This window comes from Mycteria americana, chromosome 1, assembly GCF_035582795.1.
Source record: "Mycteria americana isolate JAX WOST 10 ecotype Jacksonville Zoo and Gardens chromosome 1, USCA_MyAme_1.0, whole genome shotgun sequence".
NCBI lineage: Eukaryota > Metazoa > Chordata > Aves > Ciconiiformes > Ciconiidae > Mycteria > Mycteria americana.
The window spans coordinates 46,372,265-46,389,509 of record NC_134365.1 but is presented as its reverse complement, the minus strand read 5'-3'; the positions used below and the strand labels follow the sequence as shown (position 1 = coordinate 46,389,509).

Here is a 17,245-nt window from a genome sequence, read left to right as displayed (position 1 = left end):
CTAAATCCAAACTTTGTGCTTGGATCAGTTTTAAGCCTCAAGGGATTTCAAGTGGCAAGAAAAATTGTAGTGTCTGGGTCAGACTCCATAGACAAACTGAATACACGACAGAAAAGTAGCTGTGGCTATTGCGTGGCTTAACTTGACTTCTTAGGGAGGCCCTTCTCAGGGATTCTATGTCATTTATACTTTATTATGATGGGAGTTTAACTGAAATATCCAATTTTCATTAAAAAATTCTTCCTAGAAGCAGTACTGACAGCCAAGGGATTTAGCCTCCCAAAATGAAATATCTAACACCTTTGCCCATCTAATTAAATTGACCCATTCAGAAAATGTCTTTTCATAGATTAAAGACTTCTATATGTGTAGCCATTTATTTGTAATTCCCAAAAGGAGTGTTATTAAAAATATATTTTTTTGTGTTTTAAAGGAATTGATTACTAAAAGAAGGGATGAGCTGTTCTAGAAAATCATACCTAAATATAACATATAGCATTTCAATTGCTGTGTCTTAAAAACAGTCACGATTCTTTCGACATCATGACTGTTCTACCTCATCCCTGCTTTCTTCCAATTTGTGTAAATCTAGAGAGACAGAAAAAGAGCAGCAATCAACCAGTGACATAAAAAATGACAATATGACAGAGCTGTCCAACAGAAATGCAACTTTCCTTTTTGTGCTGGAACATAAGCAGCAAGTAATTACAGAAATAGTAAATGTTGAATTAGTCTATTAATTATTGCACTATGTTCCCCTTTTCCCTTGCTGTCCCATTTCTTTCTGTTCTTACTACCTTCCATTTATTTCTATGTTGTCATTTATTTATATTTACTTTGAGATGACTTTCAAGGACTACACAAATTACTGAATACAGTAGGGTATTTGATAGTGGCACTCTGAGTAATTTCACAACTAAACAATAATGGCAGGATACCTCTCTGCCCTTCTGTTTGTCAGGAACATAAGCCACAAACAACTGCAGGGAAAAATATGGCCACCCACTGAGGAGGGAGTATTTTGAAACTTAAAAAAAGTATTTAACTTCAGTGTTGATACTTGAATGTCACAATCCTGTTTCTTTTATTTTAATCCAAAACACTGGCAGTCTCTATCATGTCTATGTCTGCTTTCTGCCCATGCCCTTTTGGAGAACACATTTTAAAATAAAATATTTTAGATTTTAGGGCATCTTCTAGGGCGATTATTACTGAATTTAATATGGTTTGGAGCTATAACACAGAAATTTTACAAGGCAAAGTAAATTTTTCTTACAGCTCTTTGGGTGATTTTCCAAGCCAGTAAAAAATAGGGGATTAACAGCACTGTGTGGTGCCGTGTAAAATGCAAGAAAACACTGTGTAATTTTTTCCAAAGAAATAAAGCAAAGCCTGTAATTCCTAGATGCAACACGCTAAATGTTACAATATGGGGCTGCCCCTAAGTACTTTAGCAATTATAGGCACGACTGCAAGCTATGAGGGGTGGTTTGTGGGCTCAAGTTCACTCAAAACAGATAAAACAAAACTTCATAACAGATTTATTTATAATTGAAATAAAGCTTCTCAGACTAGCGTGCTACTATAACAACCATCCACTGCCTGATGGCAGAGAGGCGAACCATTAAGAGGGAGGGTTTCTTAGTCTTCTCTTTAAGAAGACTAAAGTGACAGGAGAAAAAAAGTTTAAAAGCGTTATTTAGAAATGATTTTTTTTTTTGCATGATAGCCAACCCTTTCTCTTCTAGAAGGTCTGCTCATAAAATGGAAAATGAATTACAGCACATGCTCAAGGCCTCACCTGGCACTGTCATTTTTGACAGACTCATTTTTATCTTAGAACTGGGAGCCTTGCAATTTTAAAGCCTTTTACACAAATTATGCTTTTCTTTGTGATATAGAAATAAATTACTTAAGCAAGGGATGAGGCTCAGATGCTGTGGTACCAAACTCCCATGCTACTTGGAGATTGGCTAGGTCAACTAACATGTCACATTGACAAATAAATTTCTCAAGTAATTTATGCAGCTTAACAAGTTAAAGATAAGAAAAGCACTTGGACATACATAATGCTAAAGCACTGCAGTCCTAAACAGCTACATGTTGTTTCTGAAAAATAAATAATAAAAAAAAAGAAAAGCACAAACTTAAGCCCCAGACAACTGGCTATTTTCCAATTATTCTACTAGCTGAGCTCCTAATCATGCTTTTCAACCGCCAAATTATGCTGTTCTAATACATTTTCAGGAAAATTGTAGCTTAGCGAGCTGCAATTTTTAGATATGAACATGTAACATTATCCAATATAGGGGTTAGGAAATACTTGTGACTTATGATATTAGGTAAGAAGACTGTACATTCATTAGCTATTAGCTATTCCTTTGGAGCTCTTAAGTTGGTCTGTTTTTTTCTGCATATATAGCAGCATGCCCAAGTCCACCTGGCATTTCTTTTATCCCAAAAGACCTAACAAGCTTCAAGACAAATATTTGCATTAAAACAGAGAGAATTGTTTTAGTACTAATAAGTAATTTTTTACTCCAAAGGTCTTATTGCATGCAAATTAGAACTATACCACTTATGTATTTCAAGAATCAATGACAAATTAACAGCTATTTCTGATCTGTTTTTTGTTTGGTTGGTTGGTTTGTTTTGTGTCAATGTAAACTACAGTTATTACAAGCCGAACAGCATATTCTGAGTTTTACGAATGTATCTTTAAAGTTATTCAGGAAGCAAACTTTACTGAGAATTTTGTGCAGAAATACCATGTTTAGTATTTAGAATTATTATTGATGGATAAGAGTTTGTCATCAGCAGGTTTTCAGGGATAGGGAAGGGAAGCTTGTTCTATTTGGATTTTTATTTCGCTTTTTATTTTATTGGGTTACTTTGGTTTTGCATCTTTCCATATTCCCAGACACACACGCAAAAATTTGTGTAGGCGTTGGAGAAGAAAATATTATTTCTTCAGGTTTGTCTAATCAACTGTCAGAGACTAGGCTTGTAACACTCTATACTCTCAATTTTCACATACTTCTAAACTCAGAAAAAATAAAATCCTTTCTCAGGAATTCTCCTGTTCTTGAATAAATACATTTTTAACTGTTCATTAAGACATTTCTAGAAGTAAACAAACAAACTACTTATTAACACCCTCAAAGCTTGTCAGTGATGTTCATCTTGGAAGAGAATGTTGCACAGAAATAACAAAACATTATGTTGTCTTTTGAAGATATTTTCTGAAATATATGGAAACTTATGAATGAAATAATTTACAAATTGTATGAGCTTTTAGTGAGCATATTTTATTCAGCATTGGTGCAGCCTCACATGGAATACTGTGTGCAGTTTCTGGGCCCCACAATTTAAGAAGGATGTGAAGGTCCTTAAATGTGTCCAGAGGAGGGCAACAAAGCTGGTGAAAGGGCTGGAAGGCATGTCCTCTGAGGAGTGGCTAAGGACTTTGGGCTTGTCTAGTTTGGAGAAAAGGAGGCTGAGGGGCGACCTCATTGCTCTCTACAGCTTCCTGAGGAGGGGAAGTGGAGAGGGAGGTGTTGATCTCTTCTCCCCGGTATCCAGTGATATCATAGACGCACGGGAATGGTTCAAAGCTGAGCCAGGGGAGGTTTAGACTGGACAATAGGAAGCATCTCTTTACCAAGAGGGTGATCAAACATTGGAACAGGCTTCCTAGAGAGGTGGTCGATGCCCCAAGCCTGTCAGTGTTTAAGAGGCATTTGGACAATGCCCTTAATAACATGCTTTAACTTTTGGTCAGCCCTGAATTGGTCAGGCAGTTGGACTAGGTGATCATTGCAGGTCCCTTCCAACGGAAATACTCTATTCTATTCTATACAAAAAACCAAAACTATTAGCACAAGTAAAATTAAATAGCATAGATTATGCTTTTGCTTACTATTGTTCATTTCATCTCTCACAAAATGCAAGTTTAAAATTTAAATAGCCCTTTGGAACAGTAGTGACATTAGCTATGTGCAAATGGGAAACTGGTAAAATCAGCCTAAGATTATGACATGAATTAGTATCTGTCACAGCATAGTTATAATAATTTTAAGTTTATCATAGTAGATGAATTGTGATTTACCTTCCTTACAGTTTTACTCATGACCTTGCAAAAGGTAACCCATTCTGGTAGAAGCTCCTCTAAAATCTCTTTTCAGTAAGAGAGGATACTAGCTGTTAATATTAAATACATGTCTGTACCTCGGCTTTGATTCAAAACACTGCATTTTAGTGAACTGGAACTAGCTTCAGCATGAAAACAAAGAAAGGTACACAGAATCATAGAACGATTCATGTTGGAAGAGACCTTGAGATATCCTGTCCAATCCCCTGCTCAAAGTAGAGTTAACATTTTATTTAGACCAGATTGCTCAGGCAAGTTATTGTTCAAGTTGGAAATAATAATTAAAAAACCCCAAACTAAACATATTTTTCATTGCTAAGCTAATAAACTCATCTAGTATACAGTGCCTTTATTTTAAGTGTGCTGTGGAACTCAATATTAAAATAAAAAAAGAAAAAGAAAAGACAGGCACAGGTCATTGTGGATTTAGAAAATGTGCAGAGTTCCTAGTTTGTGTTTGACAGAACCAAGGCCAGACAACATGAACAAAACAAACAGCTTACACTCTAGAATGCTCATTTCTTTCTATGCCCCTGTTTATGAGATTTTGAAAAGCTTTGGCTGAAAGTTGGGAAAGGATAGCCTGCTGTAATGAGCAAGCAATTTTGCAAATCTCTAGTCTACAACACTGAGCATAAGCCGCCCTCACAGTTCCTTATGGGAAGGCAAAGAAAATAGAAGGTACAAGAAGGTAGTCCAGGTATCCAGAATGGCATTAAGGGATTAAATGAATCATGTCATGCTGTTTTCAGTAAGCATTAATACTGGCAACAGACTTGAGGAGGCAGAAAAGCTGGGGTTAAAATTAAGCCACTTCATTGGAATTTAAGTCGGGAAGTAAAACACAGCTGAATTTGTGAACTTTACAGGTTTGACTTTACTGCTATTGATTTTTATACTAGAACTGCCTTTGGCTGGAATTTAGGAACTTGTCTGAAACCTTCCTCCTCTCCTCCCTCACCCCCCAATTTCACTGACAGAGAAAAATTTTCTATCTGTAGTAGCACCCACTTCCACCCTTCACTTCATCAACCATCTCACATTTCTCTCCTGGAAAAGAGACACAGAGAAGTGTTATCAATAGTTTTGTCTCAGCACTTATATTCAGAAACAGGATTGCAAAAAGTCTGAAGGTTTGGTTCCAACAGATGAGGGTAAAGAAGCCTTTAAAACGCCTCTCCTCTAACATCTGAAAACTAACTGAAGTAGGCTTTTCTCTCTCCTAAATATACAGGCTGTGAGAAAATGACCATGAGCCTAGGTAGCAAAGTTTAGCAGAAGAATAAATCACAGTGGTACCTCAAGTTAGGTATGAGCTGAAACAACTATGCCAAAGGGAGCAGCTCTAATGCTACTGAATCCTAAGGAAGTCTATGCAGACTTCCAGGAAGCGTGTCAGTTACAGCAATCGTATATTTGCGATATACAGTTCAGTATACCAGAAACTAGACAAAATTCATTTAATGTGAATCACTGAGCAGATGGTAGGCTGCAAAACTGATCAAGGATAAGTGACCAACATGGAGACAAAAATCCATATTCTATTGCCAAATCTCTTCATCATCCATTTTCCTGTTGAATGTCTTTTCAGACTTTGTAGCTGAAAGAATTAAATGAAGTAAATGCCAAATTTCAGTAAATCACAGACAAATGAACTTTTTTTCCCCATGAATGAAATAACCACCAGAAAAATTTTCTGCCATCTCTAATTACTTTGTCATCAATGTGTTGCCTTGTTACATGCTTATGAAGTCCTATGTCACTACAAGCCAACAGGACATCAGCACCATCTTTTCAGCTTATGCTGCTGTTAATAGAATGGACCTGAACCCTGCCTGTACATATTGCCATGAATACGAGAAGAAGCAACAGTAATAAAAGAAAAAAGTGTCAAGAGATGATAACAAACAAATATGATGAGAATAGACTATAATTATGGCACAGAGCAAATATAGGTAAGCAAGTGTGTGTTGAGAAAGGATAGGCAGAGTATTTTATGGCCTATCATGGTGCAGGATTCAGTGTTCAAAGTTGTATACAGCTCCTGTCCTTTTTGCTAATGAGACACATTCTTCCACATAGTTCAGATCCTCAAGGCACAATCCACCTCACATGTATCTTGCGTTTATATCCCTGGAGAAAAGTAAAAAGTTCAATTCTACTATAAGGATTCAAGTACATTTTTCATCACTGCCTTCCCAAAGTTGGGGTATGCCACTAATGTTTAATCCTATAACTGAACTTTCATAATGAGGGGACAAAATTAAATTTTTCTTTTTAGTGGCTCACAAAGTTTGTACAGAGTTACAGGATTTGGAGATTTTGTTATTTTGAAGAAAACTGTGAGACCTTGTTTCCTGAACAACTTCAAGACTGTCCCTAGTAAATCTCATATTTCATATACTCAGCAGTTCAGGAAATGCAAAATTAACCAGAGGAGTACTGGGGTAGGACAGTGTGTGTGGAATAGAAAAGAAGAATAAAAGAAAAGAAAAAAAAATGTGGATTTTAATTGAGAAAACTTTCTTTCCCCACAGCAATTCTAATAAATTACAGAATCACAGAATCACAGAATCATATAGGTTGGAAAAGACCTTTAAGATCATCGAGTCCAACCATAAACCTAACACTGCCAAAACCACCACTACACCATGTCTCTAAACACCTCATCCAAACGTCCTTTAAATACCTCCAGGGATGGCGACTCAACCACTTCCCTGGGCAGCCTGTTCCAATGCTTGATAACCCTCTCAGTGAAGAAAAATTTCCTAATATCCAGTCTAAACCTCCCCTGGCGCAACTTGAAGCCATTTCCTCTTGTCCTATCACTTGTTACTTGGGAGAAGAGACCAACCCCCACCTCTCTACAACCTCCTTTCAGGTAGTTGAAGAGAGCGATAAGGTCTCCCCTCAGCCTCCTTTTCTCCAGGCTAAACAGTCCCAGCTCCCTCAGCCGCTCTCATAAGACTTCTGCTCCAGACCCTTCACCAGCTTCGTTGCCCTTCTCTGGACATGCTCCAGCACCTCAATATCCCTCTTGTAGTGGGGGGCCCAAAACTGAACACAGTATTCGAGGTGCGGCCTCACCAGTGCCGAGTACAGGGGCACGATCACTTCCCTAGTCCTGCTGGCCACGCTATTCCTGATACAAGCCAGGATGCCATTGGCTTTCTTGGCCACCTGCTGGGCACACTGCTGGCTCATATTCAGGCGGCTGTCGACCAACACCCCCAGGTCCTTCTCTGCCAGGCAGCTTTCCAGCCACTCTTCCCCAAGCCTGTAGCGTTGCATGGGGTTGTTGTGGCCCAAGTGCAGGACCTTGCACTTGGCCTTGTTAAACCTCATACAATTGACCTCGGCCCATCGATCCAGCCTGTCCAGGTCCCTCTGCAGAGCCTGCCTACCCTCCAGCAGATCAACACTCCCACACAACTTGGTGTTGTCTGCAAACTTACTGAGAGTACACTCAATCCCTTCGTCCAGATCATTGATAAAGATGTTAAACAGAACTGGCCCCAACACAGAGCCCTGGGGAACACTGTTTGTGACCGGCCGCCAACCGGAGTAAACTCCATTCACCACCACCCTTTGGGCCCGGCCGTCCAGCCAATTCTTTGCCCAGTGAAGAGTACACCCGTCCAAGCCATGAGCAGCCAGTTTCTCCAGGAGAATGCTGTGGGAAACCGTGTCAAAGGCTTTACTGAAGTCTAGATAGATAACACCCACAGCCTTTCCCTCATCCACTAGGCGGGTCACCTTGTCATAGAAGGAGATCAGGTTGGTCAAGCAGGACCTGCCTTTCCTGAACCCATGCTGGCTGGCCTTGATCCCTTGGTTATTCTCTACATGCCGTGTGATGGCACTCAGGATGATCTGCTCCATCAGCTTCCCCGGTACCGAGGTCAGGCTGACAGGCCTGTAGTTCCCCGGGTCCTTCTTCCGGCCCTTCTTGAAGATGGGTGTCACATTAGCTAATCTCCAGTCAACTGGGACCTCCCCAGTTAGCCAGGACTGCTGCTAAATGATGGAAAGGGGCTTGGTGAGCTCTTCTGCCAGCTCCTTCAACACTCTCGGGTGGATCTCATCAGGCCCCATAGACTTGTGAGTGTCTAAGTGGTGCAGCAGGTCACTCACCATTTCCCCCTGGATTATGGGGGCTCCAGTCTGGTCCCCATCCCTATCTTCCAACTCCAGGGGCTGGGTACCCATAGAACAGTCGGCCCTGCTAATAAAGACTGAGGCAAAGAAGGCATTAAGTACCTCAGCCTTTTCCTCATCCTTGGTCACTGTGTTCCCTCCCCCATCTACTAGGGGCTGGAGATTCTCCTTACGTCTCCTTTTGCTGCTAATGTATTTGAAGAAGTGTTTTTTGTTGTCTTTTACAGCAGCAGCCAGATTGAGCTCTAGCTCAGCTTTGGCCCTTCTAATTTTCTCCCTGCACAACCTCGCTACACCTTTGTAGTCCTCCTGAGTTGCCTGCCCCTTCTTCCAGAGGTCATAGACTCTCCTCTTTTTCCTGAGTTCGAGCCAGAGCTCTCTAGTCAGCCAGGCCGGTCTTCTTCCCCGCTGGCTCGTCTTTTGGCACCTGGGGACAGCCCGCTCTTGTGCCTTTAGGACTTCCTCCTTAAAGAATGTCCTTCCTCCTTAAAGAATAAATTAGAACTTCTGTGTCAAAGATCTGTTAAGAATAAGCCAATAATGCTGACTTTCTGCTGTTATTCTTAGGTGCAAGATATGAAGATATCTGCCAGAGAAGCAAGGTAAATTAGGAAATTTTGCTGTATAACTTACTTATAGTTCTACCCCAGAGGAAGGTAATCAGTGAGTGCATGTATTTGTCAATATCCAAGAAATTTTAACTGTAACTGGAAATTGTAGCAAAAAACTGCCTTTCCAGAGCCTGGAACTGACAGTCAGTGGGGATATAACACTAGCACCTTGACTTCCATTACAAGCTAAAAATTCCCATCCAGGTAGTTTTTAATCAAACTCTGTATTTGACATTACATGGTAACACTAAACAATTTTTAATTCTTTCTAATTATGTTGTCACTTGTTGCTCATATAGAAAACTTCTGTTCTAATTTCTCCCCCTTTTCTAAATTCAGATACTTTTAGCAGCAACGGATCTGCTGTAATTAATTATAAGCTATTTTTCTTCACTGGATCTCTACCCTGTGTCCAAGGACATTTTTTGGACTGGACAGGGCATAAAAAAGGTCAGAGTAAAAGCTTACAGCTAGGTGAAAAGTTGAGGAAGATATTCAGACTGAGGCACAAGGACTGAAGAGCTGTACAAAGGTGTATCAATAGAGCACAGAAAGGATATATGAAACCGCTTGGGGTGAGCAATGAAAGCAAACGTGGAATAGAGAGTCAGGAAAGAGGCTATGGTCAGAAAAATGGGAATAAGAAATGGAAAACAAGTGAAAGGCAGTTTTGAAACAGAATTAGTTTAGTGAATAAAATAGAAATCCATTTTCATCTTCAAAAGGTGTGAAAACCAAGGAGGGACTGGTGCTCTCCTATAACTATCATATGGGGCTAGTTTAGCTGGAGCTACGAGCTCATCTATACTCATAAGGCAAAATAAATTTTGAAGAAATGGGAAAGTCCAACTCCTCTGATTTTTTTAGAACTAGCTCTTAACTATTAAGTAGTTCTTTTCACATGCTCAAAGAGATGCTCCTAAAGAAGTGTAAATTCAAAGCATGAGACATGTAATTCACAAAGTATAGGTGACACCTCTAGCTCTGCCATAGGCTGCTACAACAACCCTGGATCAAACACTGAATACCTTTTTGTATTAATATCATTACTTGTGATCTGAACTACTTATAATGAAGGGTTTTGCAACCAGAGAACTCTCACTATCTGTTATGAAGTTCCTACGCTATTAGAACTGTTTTCTTCAGGCACAGTGTGTGACGGATGCACTTGACGCCTCAACCAAACTAGCGGTAGTTTGGTTCAGGCTCCAAAGGAGGTAAAGTTCTAAGCCATAAACAGGCCAAGAACTCCTCTAGTTTCAATCTGTTCTCTGAAAACCCACAAAGGAGCCAAGTGGCATGGAGACCATCGATGCATATGAGCTGGGAACACCGATCACGCGATTAACACGTGAATAGCGGATACCTTTTGCCAGACTCATTTATCAAGGAACAAAGAAAGCGGTGGGTACAAGGAGTTTCATGCATACCTTTCCAATTGCACGTAATTTGACTACAAGCCAACCACTTTATTCCATAAATATGTCAGCCTAAGTGAGACTTCTTTGAGCTCTCCTGGCTAAGCAGCCTGGCTGCATGGCGGTGATCTCCCCTTGAGCTGGGATGCCTCTCAAGGTTGCCCCTCAAGGCAGAGAAACCTTTTACCAAAGGCAGATCTTCGGTAAGCGACCGATATCACGCATAACCTCGTAGTATGGTAACTTTGATTTTGACTTCTTTAATTTGTGCCTTGGTAGTTTTGAATCACTGTTCAAATGATTGTGCTGTACAGTAATAGAGTGAACCTTACCGTTGAAATTTGTTAAGTCACACTTTTACAACATCATATTAAAAACACTTTTGCTAATACCTTTGACAGTTCTTTAAGTGATCTAAATCACCCATTCGCGACACAGAGGTAGCGATATTTCAGGAATGGATGCAATGTTTCACAAAAAAATGATGCTGTCAAAATCCTTAATTAGAAGGCATGACTGAAATAGCGTGACAAATAGGGTAATAAGCAATTTTCAGGACAAAGTCTTCCCGTCCCTTTACCTCACCTACTTGAAGGGCCTGGGACCAGCTCCCAGTAGCTGCTGATGAACTTACCGTCAGAGCCAGCAGTTTTCCATAGGTGAGATGGGCTGGGATGTGGTCGCTCTTGGATCGCAGTGACTCCACGTACCAGCGCTCTGCTTCTGGAAGCCGGCTCATTCTCATATAGGCTTCTCCTACAGGGTGAAATAAATGTTAGTGAGAATGCCCAAAATTTCTCAGAATTTATCAGCTCATTTATAATTTGCTGTTTATTAAATGGGCAGAAATCTTGAAAAGGGTGAAGTGCTTTGAACACCTGCAATGAAAAAGCAAAATAGCCTTACAAACACTTGAGTGAGGAGATTGAGTTATGGCCTTATTAGTGCTGAAAGAGCATGGCTGAGATGAAAGTCTTGTTGGAACAGAATTTCAAGAGAGAGCTCCAGCTGATAAGTTTCAGTCAAAAGTGTCAAAATAACAGAAATTTTATCACATCTACTATAGAGAAGTTACTTCTTTTCCATCAAGGTACATTGCACATCATGCAGTGGTAGGGAGAATACAGAATGTCCTTGCACTTAGTCATAATACATCAAGAACCTAGATGTAAACGTGCCCCTGCCCGAGCCAATGACGGACTGAAAATACCTACAGGAGAGTCAGGATTTCACCATCTCACCAGCTGATTCATTCCAAATAAATGGCTAAGTAACTTCCTCAAATTATGAAGTCACAGTTTACCCAGTGCCACCACTGGAGGATCAAGAGAGGACTACGTCTGACCCAAGTAGAGGAAGGCTAAGGCTGTCTCCAGGTGAGTCACTGTCCCCAGTTCTGCATCACACAGAAATGAACAGCTGTGTATCAGAGAGAGACAGAAGGACCAGTGTTCTCTGTTCAAGCTTGAGGCCAATTCTCACACCCCCAAAACTCAGAGAAAAAGGTACCACCTACATGCTCAAAGAAAGAAAATAGAAGGAACTCTTATCATGGGAGTGATACTTCACCTTGAGTATTTACAGGGGCTATGGAGGATTTTCTTGATGAAAGAAAATTGGACTAGGTCCAGTTAGATTTTTTTTTTTTTCCTATCTTTGTCACCAGAGGATAGGGATCCCAGGCGAAATGTGGCACATAAGTTTGAGTTGCGGGAGTTAGGGTGCAGTGCATGCAAAATGACCAAACCACAGCCCACAGATAAAACGAGCGTGATGTAGAGTCAGAAGTCACACTGAGCCAAGGCTAAGGGGACTCAATATGATTTTTATGAGCAATAGAGGTTTTCCAAAAAGGGGTGCAAGCTTGTAAATCTAGCAGACCAGGATTTCTAATTCAAGGATCTACAGAGCATTCTGTACTCATGCACTGGTCTTGGATATCTGGTTACATACACAGAGGTAGCTGATGTTTCAGTCCCAGCAGTACTCAAGTCATTCTATTGCTGGTTAGGGCCAAACTAAAAGACCAATTCCCCAAAAAAACAAGCCAAATTAAAAAAAAAATCCGAACAGGAAAGAAACCCCAAAAGAACACGAACGCTCCCCAAAACCAATGATCAAAATCAGGGATATCCATGTCAAATGCATTTTTTTTCACTATGTAAGTACTCACAAATAAGTGACATAACTTTATACCTTATTATGCATAAAACAAAGTCATGAAGTTAAGCGTTGAAAGGATGGAAGAAGGCAGAAGTCAAGCTATATGCTCCCCTCAACTCCTCTCCCTAGCTGAACGCTTTATGGCAGAATGTTTAATTATTTGATTGCATACTATTTTTCCCACAGGCCCCTGCTTCATTTAGCATCCAGGAAATGAGGAATCCATATTGCCCTTTTCTTTTCTTTAAGTGGAAAATTCCAGCCCAACCTGCTACAGTTTGGCAAAGTTTCAAGCAATTAACAACAAGATCCTTTAAAGAGAAATGTAAGCAGCCATAAGAGATGGAGTTATTATCTGCTGGTAGTATGTGCTGAATGCACTGCCAAATTTCAGAAAGATCCAAGGTTCTCATCTATTTTCCATGATGGATTCTGATATAAGAAGAGATTAACATCTTTGGAGTACTGGCAAATTCAATTTTTAATAGGTTTTAAGAGCTCAACTACTTTACAAGCTAATCTCCTAAAACTTTGAGGGTATTTCTGAGTGGTGCATCTAGAAACGAAGCTACAATATGTCAAGCTAAATATCAAACTGTAGAAAAAGGAATTTTATTCCCCTGAAGACTTTACAGGGAATTCTCTATAGCTGAACATTTTTCTTCTGAAGAGTCTGTTTTCTGCCCATAAGCCCCATATCATCAAGAATTGCTATATTATAAGCAATTAGAACATGTCATTACTACAGAAGGAAGTACTGTTAGGGGGTCTGTTATTAATTTCCTCTTCTAAATGATTTACAGTGACACTCCTATCTAAAAGAAACCAAAGTAAGTTGAAAACTGACACGAGCTCTGCCACCACCATATTCAAAGACAGGAATAAAATCAAGCAATTGTTAATTGAAGCGTTAATTCAATCAAGTGATTTTATGTGCCAGACTGATGCAATTTTAATAAAAGCTATTCCAGCTTCAGATAGTTTTCCAACAAAATGACAGAGAAAACATGTATGGATTGACTTCTGTCATTCAGGATGCATTTGTATGTTTGAGATTAAAATAAGAAAAACAGTATTTCTCATTTACAATCATGTATTTTTATAAACTTGCAACATGAAGGATTTAGTCATTTGGAAAATAACAGAGTGTCCATTGGCAGAAAATATGCAAAACAATGGTACATGTGAGCAGGTTTCTATATTTACTTTAACAATTACTTAATTTGTAAAATCTTTCAAAACTCATGTTAAAAATCTGAAAGGTCACACACACACAATTTATTAATGAAACTTGTCTGATCTATAAAGTTCAATATAGTTGCATTCTACTTTTCTGTTAAAGGTGACAACAACAAAGAAAGAAATTCATAGCAGTGGAAACCTTAAGACATAAATTGACAGTTATTTCAGTTCCCTAATCTGTATCAACATGCAATATTGATGTGCAATATTGCCTGCACAATGAGTGGTGGCAAGAAATTCAACAGCTAACTGGAGTAAAAGGAGACAAATCAGTCACTCAAAAATTTTTCAGTTTTTACAGTTCAGCTAATATTTTCTGTTATTTATGCACTCATTTCTTAGCCTATTCCAAAAGGAGGAACATAGATTATTTAACTGTAACTCTCATTTACTAATGTAGTACAAGAAAACACATTAATATGCAACTGAAACACTAGTTAAAGGAGTGTATACATAGTTCATTAACACCTCTATTAACGCTTTATGACAAAGGAATGAGTAATGGGTTACCTTTTAACTAGACTTACACCACTCTAACTAAAATCCTGGCACTCAAGTGGATTTTCTTTGCCATAGAGATAGATCAGTTGCAAGACTACCACTCTCCAAAGTGGTATTTCCCCATATTTCCCCAGAATCCTTGGGACTGAAAAATAATCTTTCAAAATAAACAAAAAAACCAACAAAAAAGCCCCAACAAACTAAAACAACAACAAAAACACCCCTACTAAAACGATCCCAGGTCAAATTAATTACGAATAATTAAAAAACAATAACAATCTTATTAAACATTAAATATTTATATTAAATAATACTACTTATAAAGGATCAGCTTGCTAGCAGCTATTTCCCCTGAAAGGCTAACTTTATACTCAATAATGAAGTGGAATGTGATCTTAATACAAATCCTTCAAAAAAAAAAAAAAAGGCAAAAGTTAAGATTTTCTAATACACATCACACATTGTCAAAAAGCAAAATTAGGTACCATTTACATGAAAGTATGTTACATGGTTCTAGATTAACCTCTCATCTGCTGATTTCATATTTGTTCTGTTTCAGATGCACATTGTTATACCAAGCAAAGGCTGACTCCTTGCAGGGAGCATGTTAGACTTATCGATAAGCAAGTACAATGGAACTATGGATGTAATAGCACTGTGCCTCTGTAGGTGCCGTGTACCCATACTTTCAGATTAAGGACATATGTTCTTCCTGTGGTCCTCCTCTTAGGACCCCAAAAGATATGGCTGAAAAGCCAACTGAAAAATTATCTCCATAAAGGAGACAATGCAAGGTAAATCTGCCTTTCATCATCCTTTTATATGTTAATTATCTGCCACCCGAATTGCTAGATGGTAAAAATGTAATATAGAAAATATAGAATTTGGCATTAACAAGAGCAGACATCAAAACAGAAAGGAAGATGGAGATGCACTTTGAAAAGGAAAATCTCTAAGATATACATTCAGTCAGGATTTAAATTTCATTTTTCCACCCTTTCTTTGAATTGGGAACATAAGGAGGTTGCCTTACAAAATAATGGAGAGATCTGCATCCCTGTGTACCACAATACCGCAAGGGTTTTGTGTCTTTAATAATGCAAGCGTGCAGCTTCCCTGTGCAAATCAAGGCTGCAGATGCGCTTACCGTAAATGCACCTCCCTAGATATATAACTTCCTTCTTTTTTCCCTTAGGTACCAGTGCATACAATAACATAATAAATCTAGAAGCATAGTTTGATGTTATACTATACTGATGTTTAAGATATACTGCAAAAGATTAACCGTCTCGGTGATAAATATGCAGTGCATGCACATCTTCACTGAAACAGTTGAAGCATGTGAACTTAATGAGCATCAAGTTCTGTATAGACTAAGCATATTCTGTTTAGTTTTTTTCCTTTTACAGAATAATCTGTATTGTATTTTAAGAGGGAGTCAATCCACATTTACTTTGGTTGAGCAGATTCTTATAGGCCTCGATTAGCCAAAGCAAAGCCTTTGATCTGATTTAATTAGCTACTATGCTACTTTTGAAGGAAAATACCTAAAGTGGAAAACAGATATAAAAGAAGGGCAAAATAAAATCAGTTGCAGCGTGGAACAGCATGGACTTTGCACAGCTGTTTCCTGTTGTACAAAGACTTCCAGTGAAAGAAGTATATTGACACAAATAGAAGCATTGAGCTCACCTGAGATAGATAATTTCATTTTCCAACAGATGTGCAACCAGTAGTAAATCATAAGGGCACAAACTAACAATTCATAACCGAACAAGTTATGTTTGTACTCTTTTCTTGCCTTTTACTTTATTTACACACATTTTAAAGATTTTTTTTTTTTTGTAGACATTATGCCAGTATAGGTTTCTTTAAAACACTCTTAATAGAAGCACTTTGCATTAGCATTATGCCTAACTGGGATCCTTGTAGTCCAATTTCAGTCCATATTTTTGGTCTACAAATGTTACGATTATACTTATTTTCATACAAACCACCATATGTTTAAAATACAAATGCATTTCAGGCTTAGACTCTTAGCTTTTTCAGGATATTGCCTAAGAAAATGCAAGCATTTCACATGAAATTATAGATCAATAGTCCAAACTAAGAAAACCTGAGAACCTGGAAAAAAAGCCCTGGTCTCAAACATTGCATCCACTACCCCCTCAGCAATCCACTGCTGTTAACTTCATACCCAGCTTGAATCCCTCAAACAAAACAAAGTGAAAAAACAGGAGACATTGCAATCAGCCCAGAGATTTATACTCAGCTTTGGACAGCAGATATAAACTACCGTAGCGTGCAAAGTCTCAGAGGGGGAAGAGTTAAAGTAGCAGGATGGGAGCAGGGAGGGGGAAAGAAGGAAGCACAGCCTTTTACTCCCATCACTGTTGGAGTGTACCCCATTCTTATTTCCCTAGAACATATAATAAAACATATGTATGAAAGAAAAAAAAATCTTTTTTTTCAACCAAGCTAGTTTTAAAAGAAAAAAAGTTTGTAACGTACTTTTAGTAAGAAATTACCAGTAAAGCTTCATGAGATGCATAGGAAGCACACTGATGACTGGAGCTCAGACAAGTACAGGTACCATGCTCTGTGTAAGTTATGATGTGGGATATGTATTTCACAGTTTAATCATCTTTGGCTCTTAAAAAGTAAGTCTTGCACAGCATGAACTGTAAAACTATACCAGCAAAAGTGTTTCTTGGAGTTCTAAACAATATTTAAAAGTAATTCAATAAAAAAGCATTTAATGGGAGCAAGGGGCAAATGGTATAGGAGCCTTAACAATATTAACAGGTTTGTACAAACAGCCACATCCACCCAAAAGCATAATCAAATAAAGCGATAGTTATGTTAGAATCATCAACACAGAAAGTCTCTCTGCATGCTGAGCCTTTGTACTTACGATGCAAACCTCTGCACCAGATGTAAAATCTGGGTCCCTTTTCCTGTTCTGTACCTGGCTGCCACTTGCATATGATTTGTTTTCTGTC

General features: G+C 38.8%; 1 protein-coding gene across 2 annotated transcripts in view; it reads right to left on the bottom strand.

The window, feature by feature from the left end:
• The window catches only part of TMTC2 (transmembrane O-mannosyltransferase targeting cadherins 2), a 265,687-nt gene that overhangs the window by 58,284 nt on the left and 190,158 nt on the right, over positions 1-17,245 (bottom strand). For both annotated transcript variants that reach the window (XM_075496382.1, XM_075496392.1), the window contains exon 8: positions 10,972-11,093. In XM_075496382.1, the coding sequence (XP_075352497.1) occupies positions 10,972-11,093 (122 nt within the window). The remainder of the gene's footprint in view (positions 1-10,971; positions 11,094-17,245) is intronic.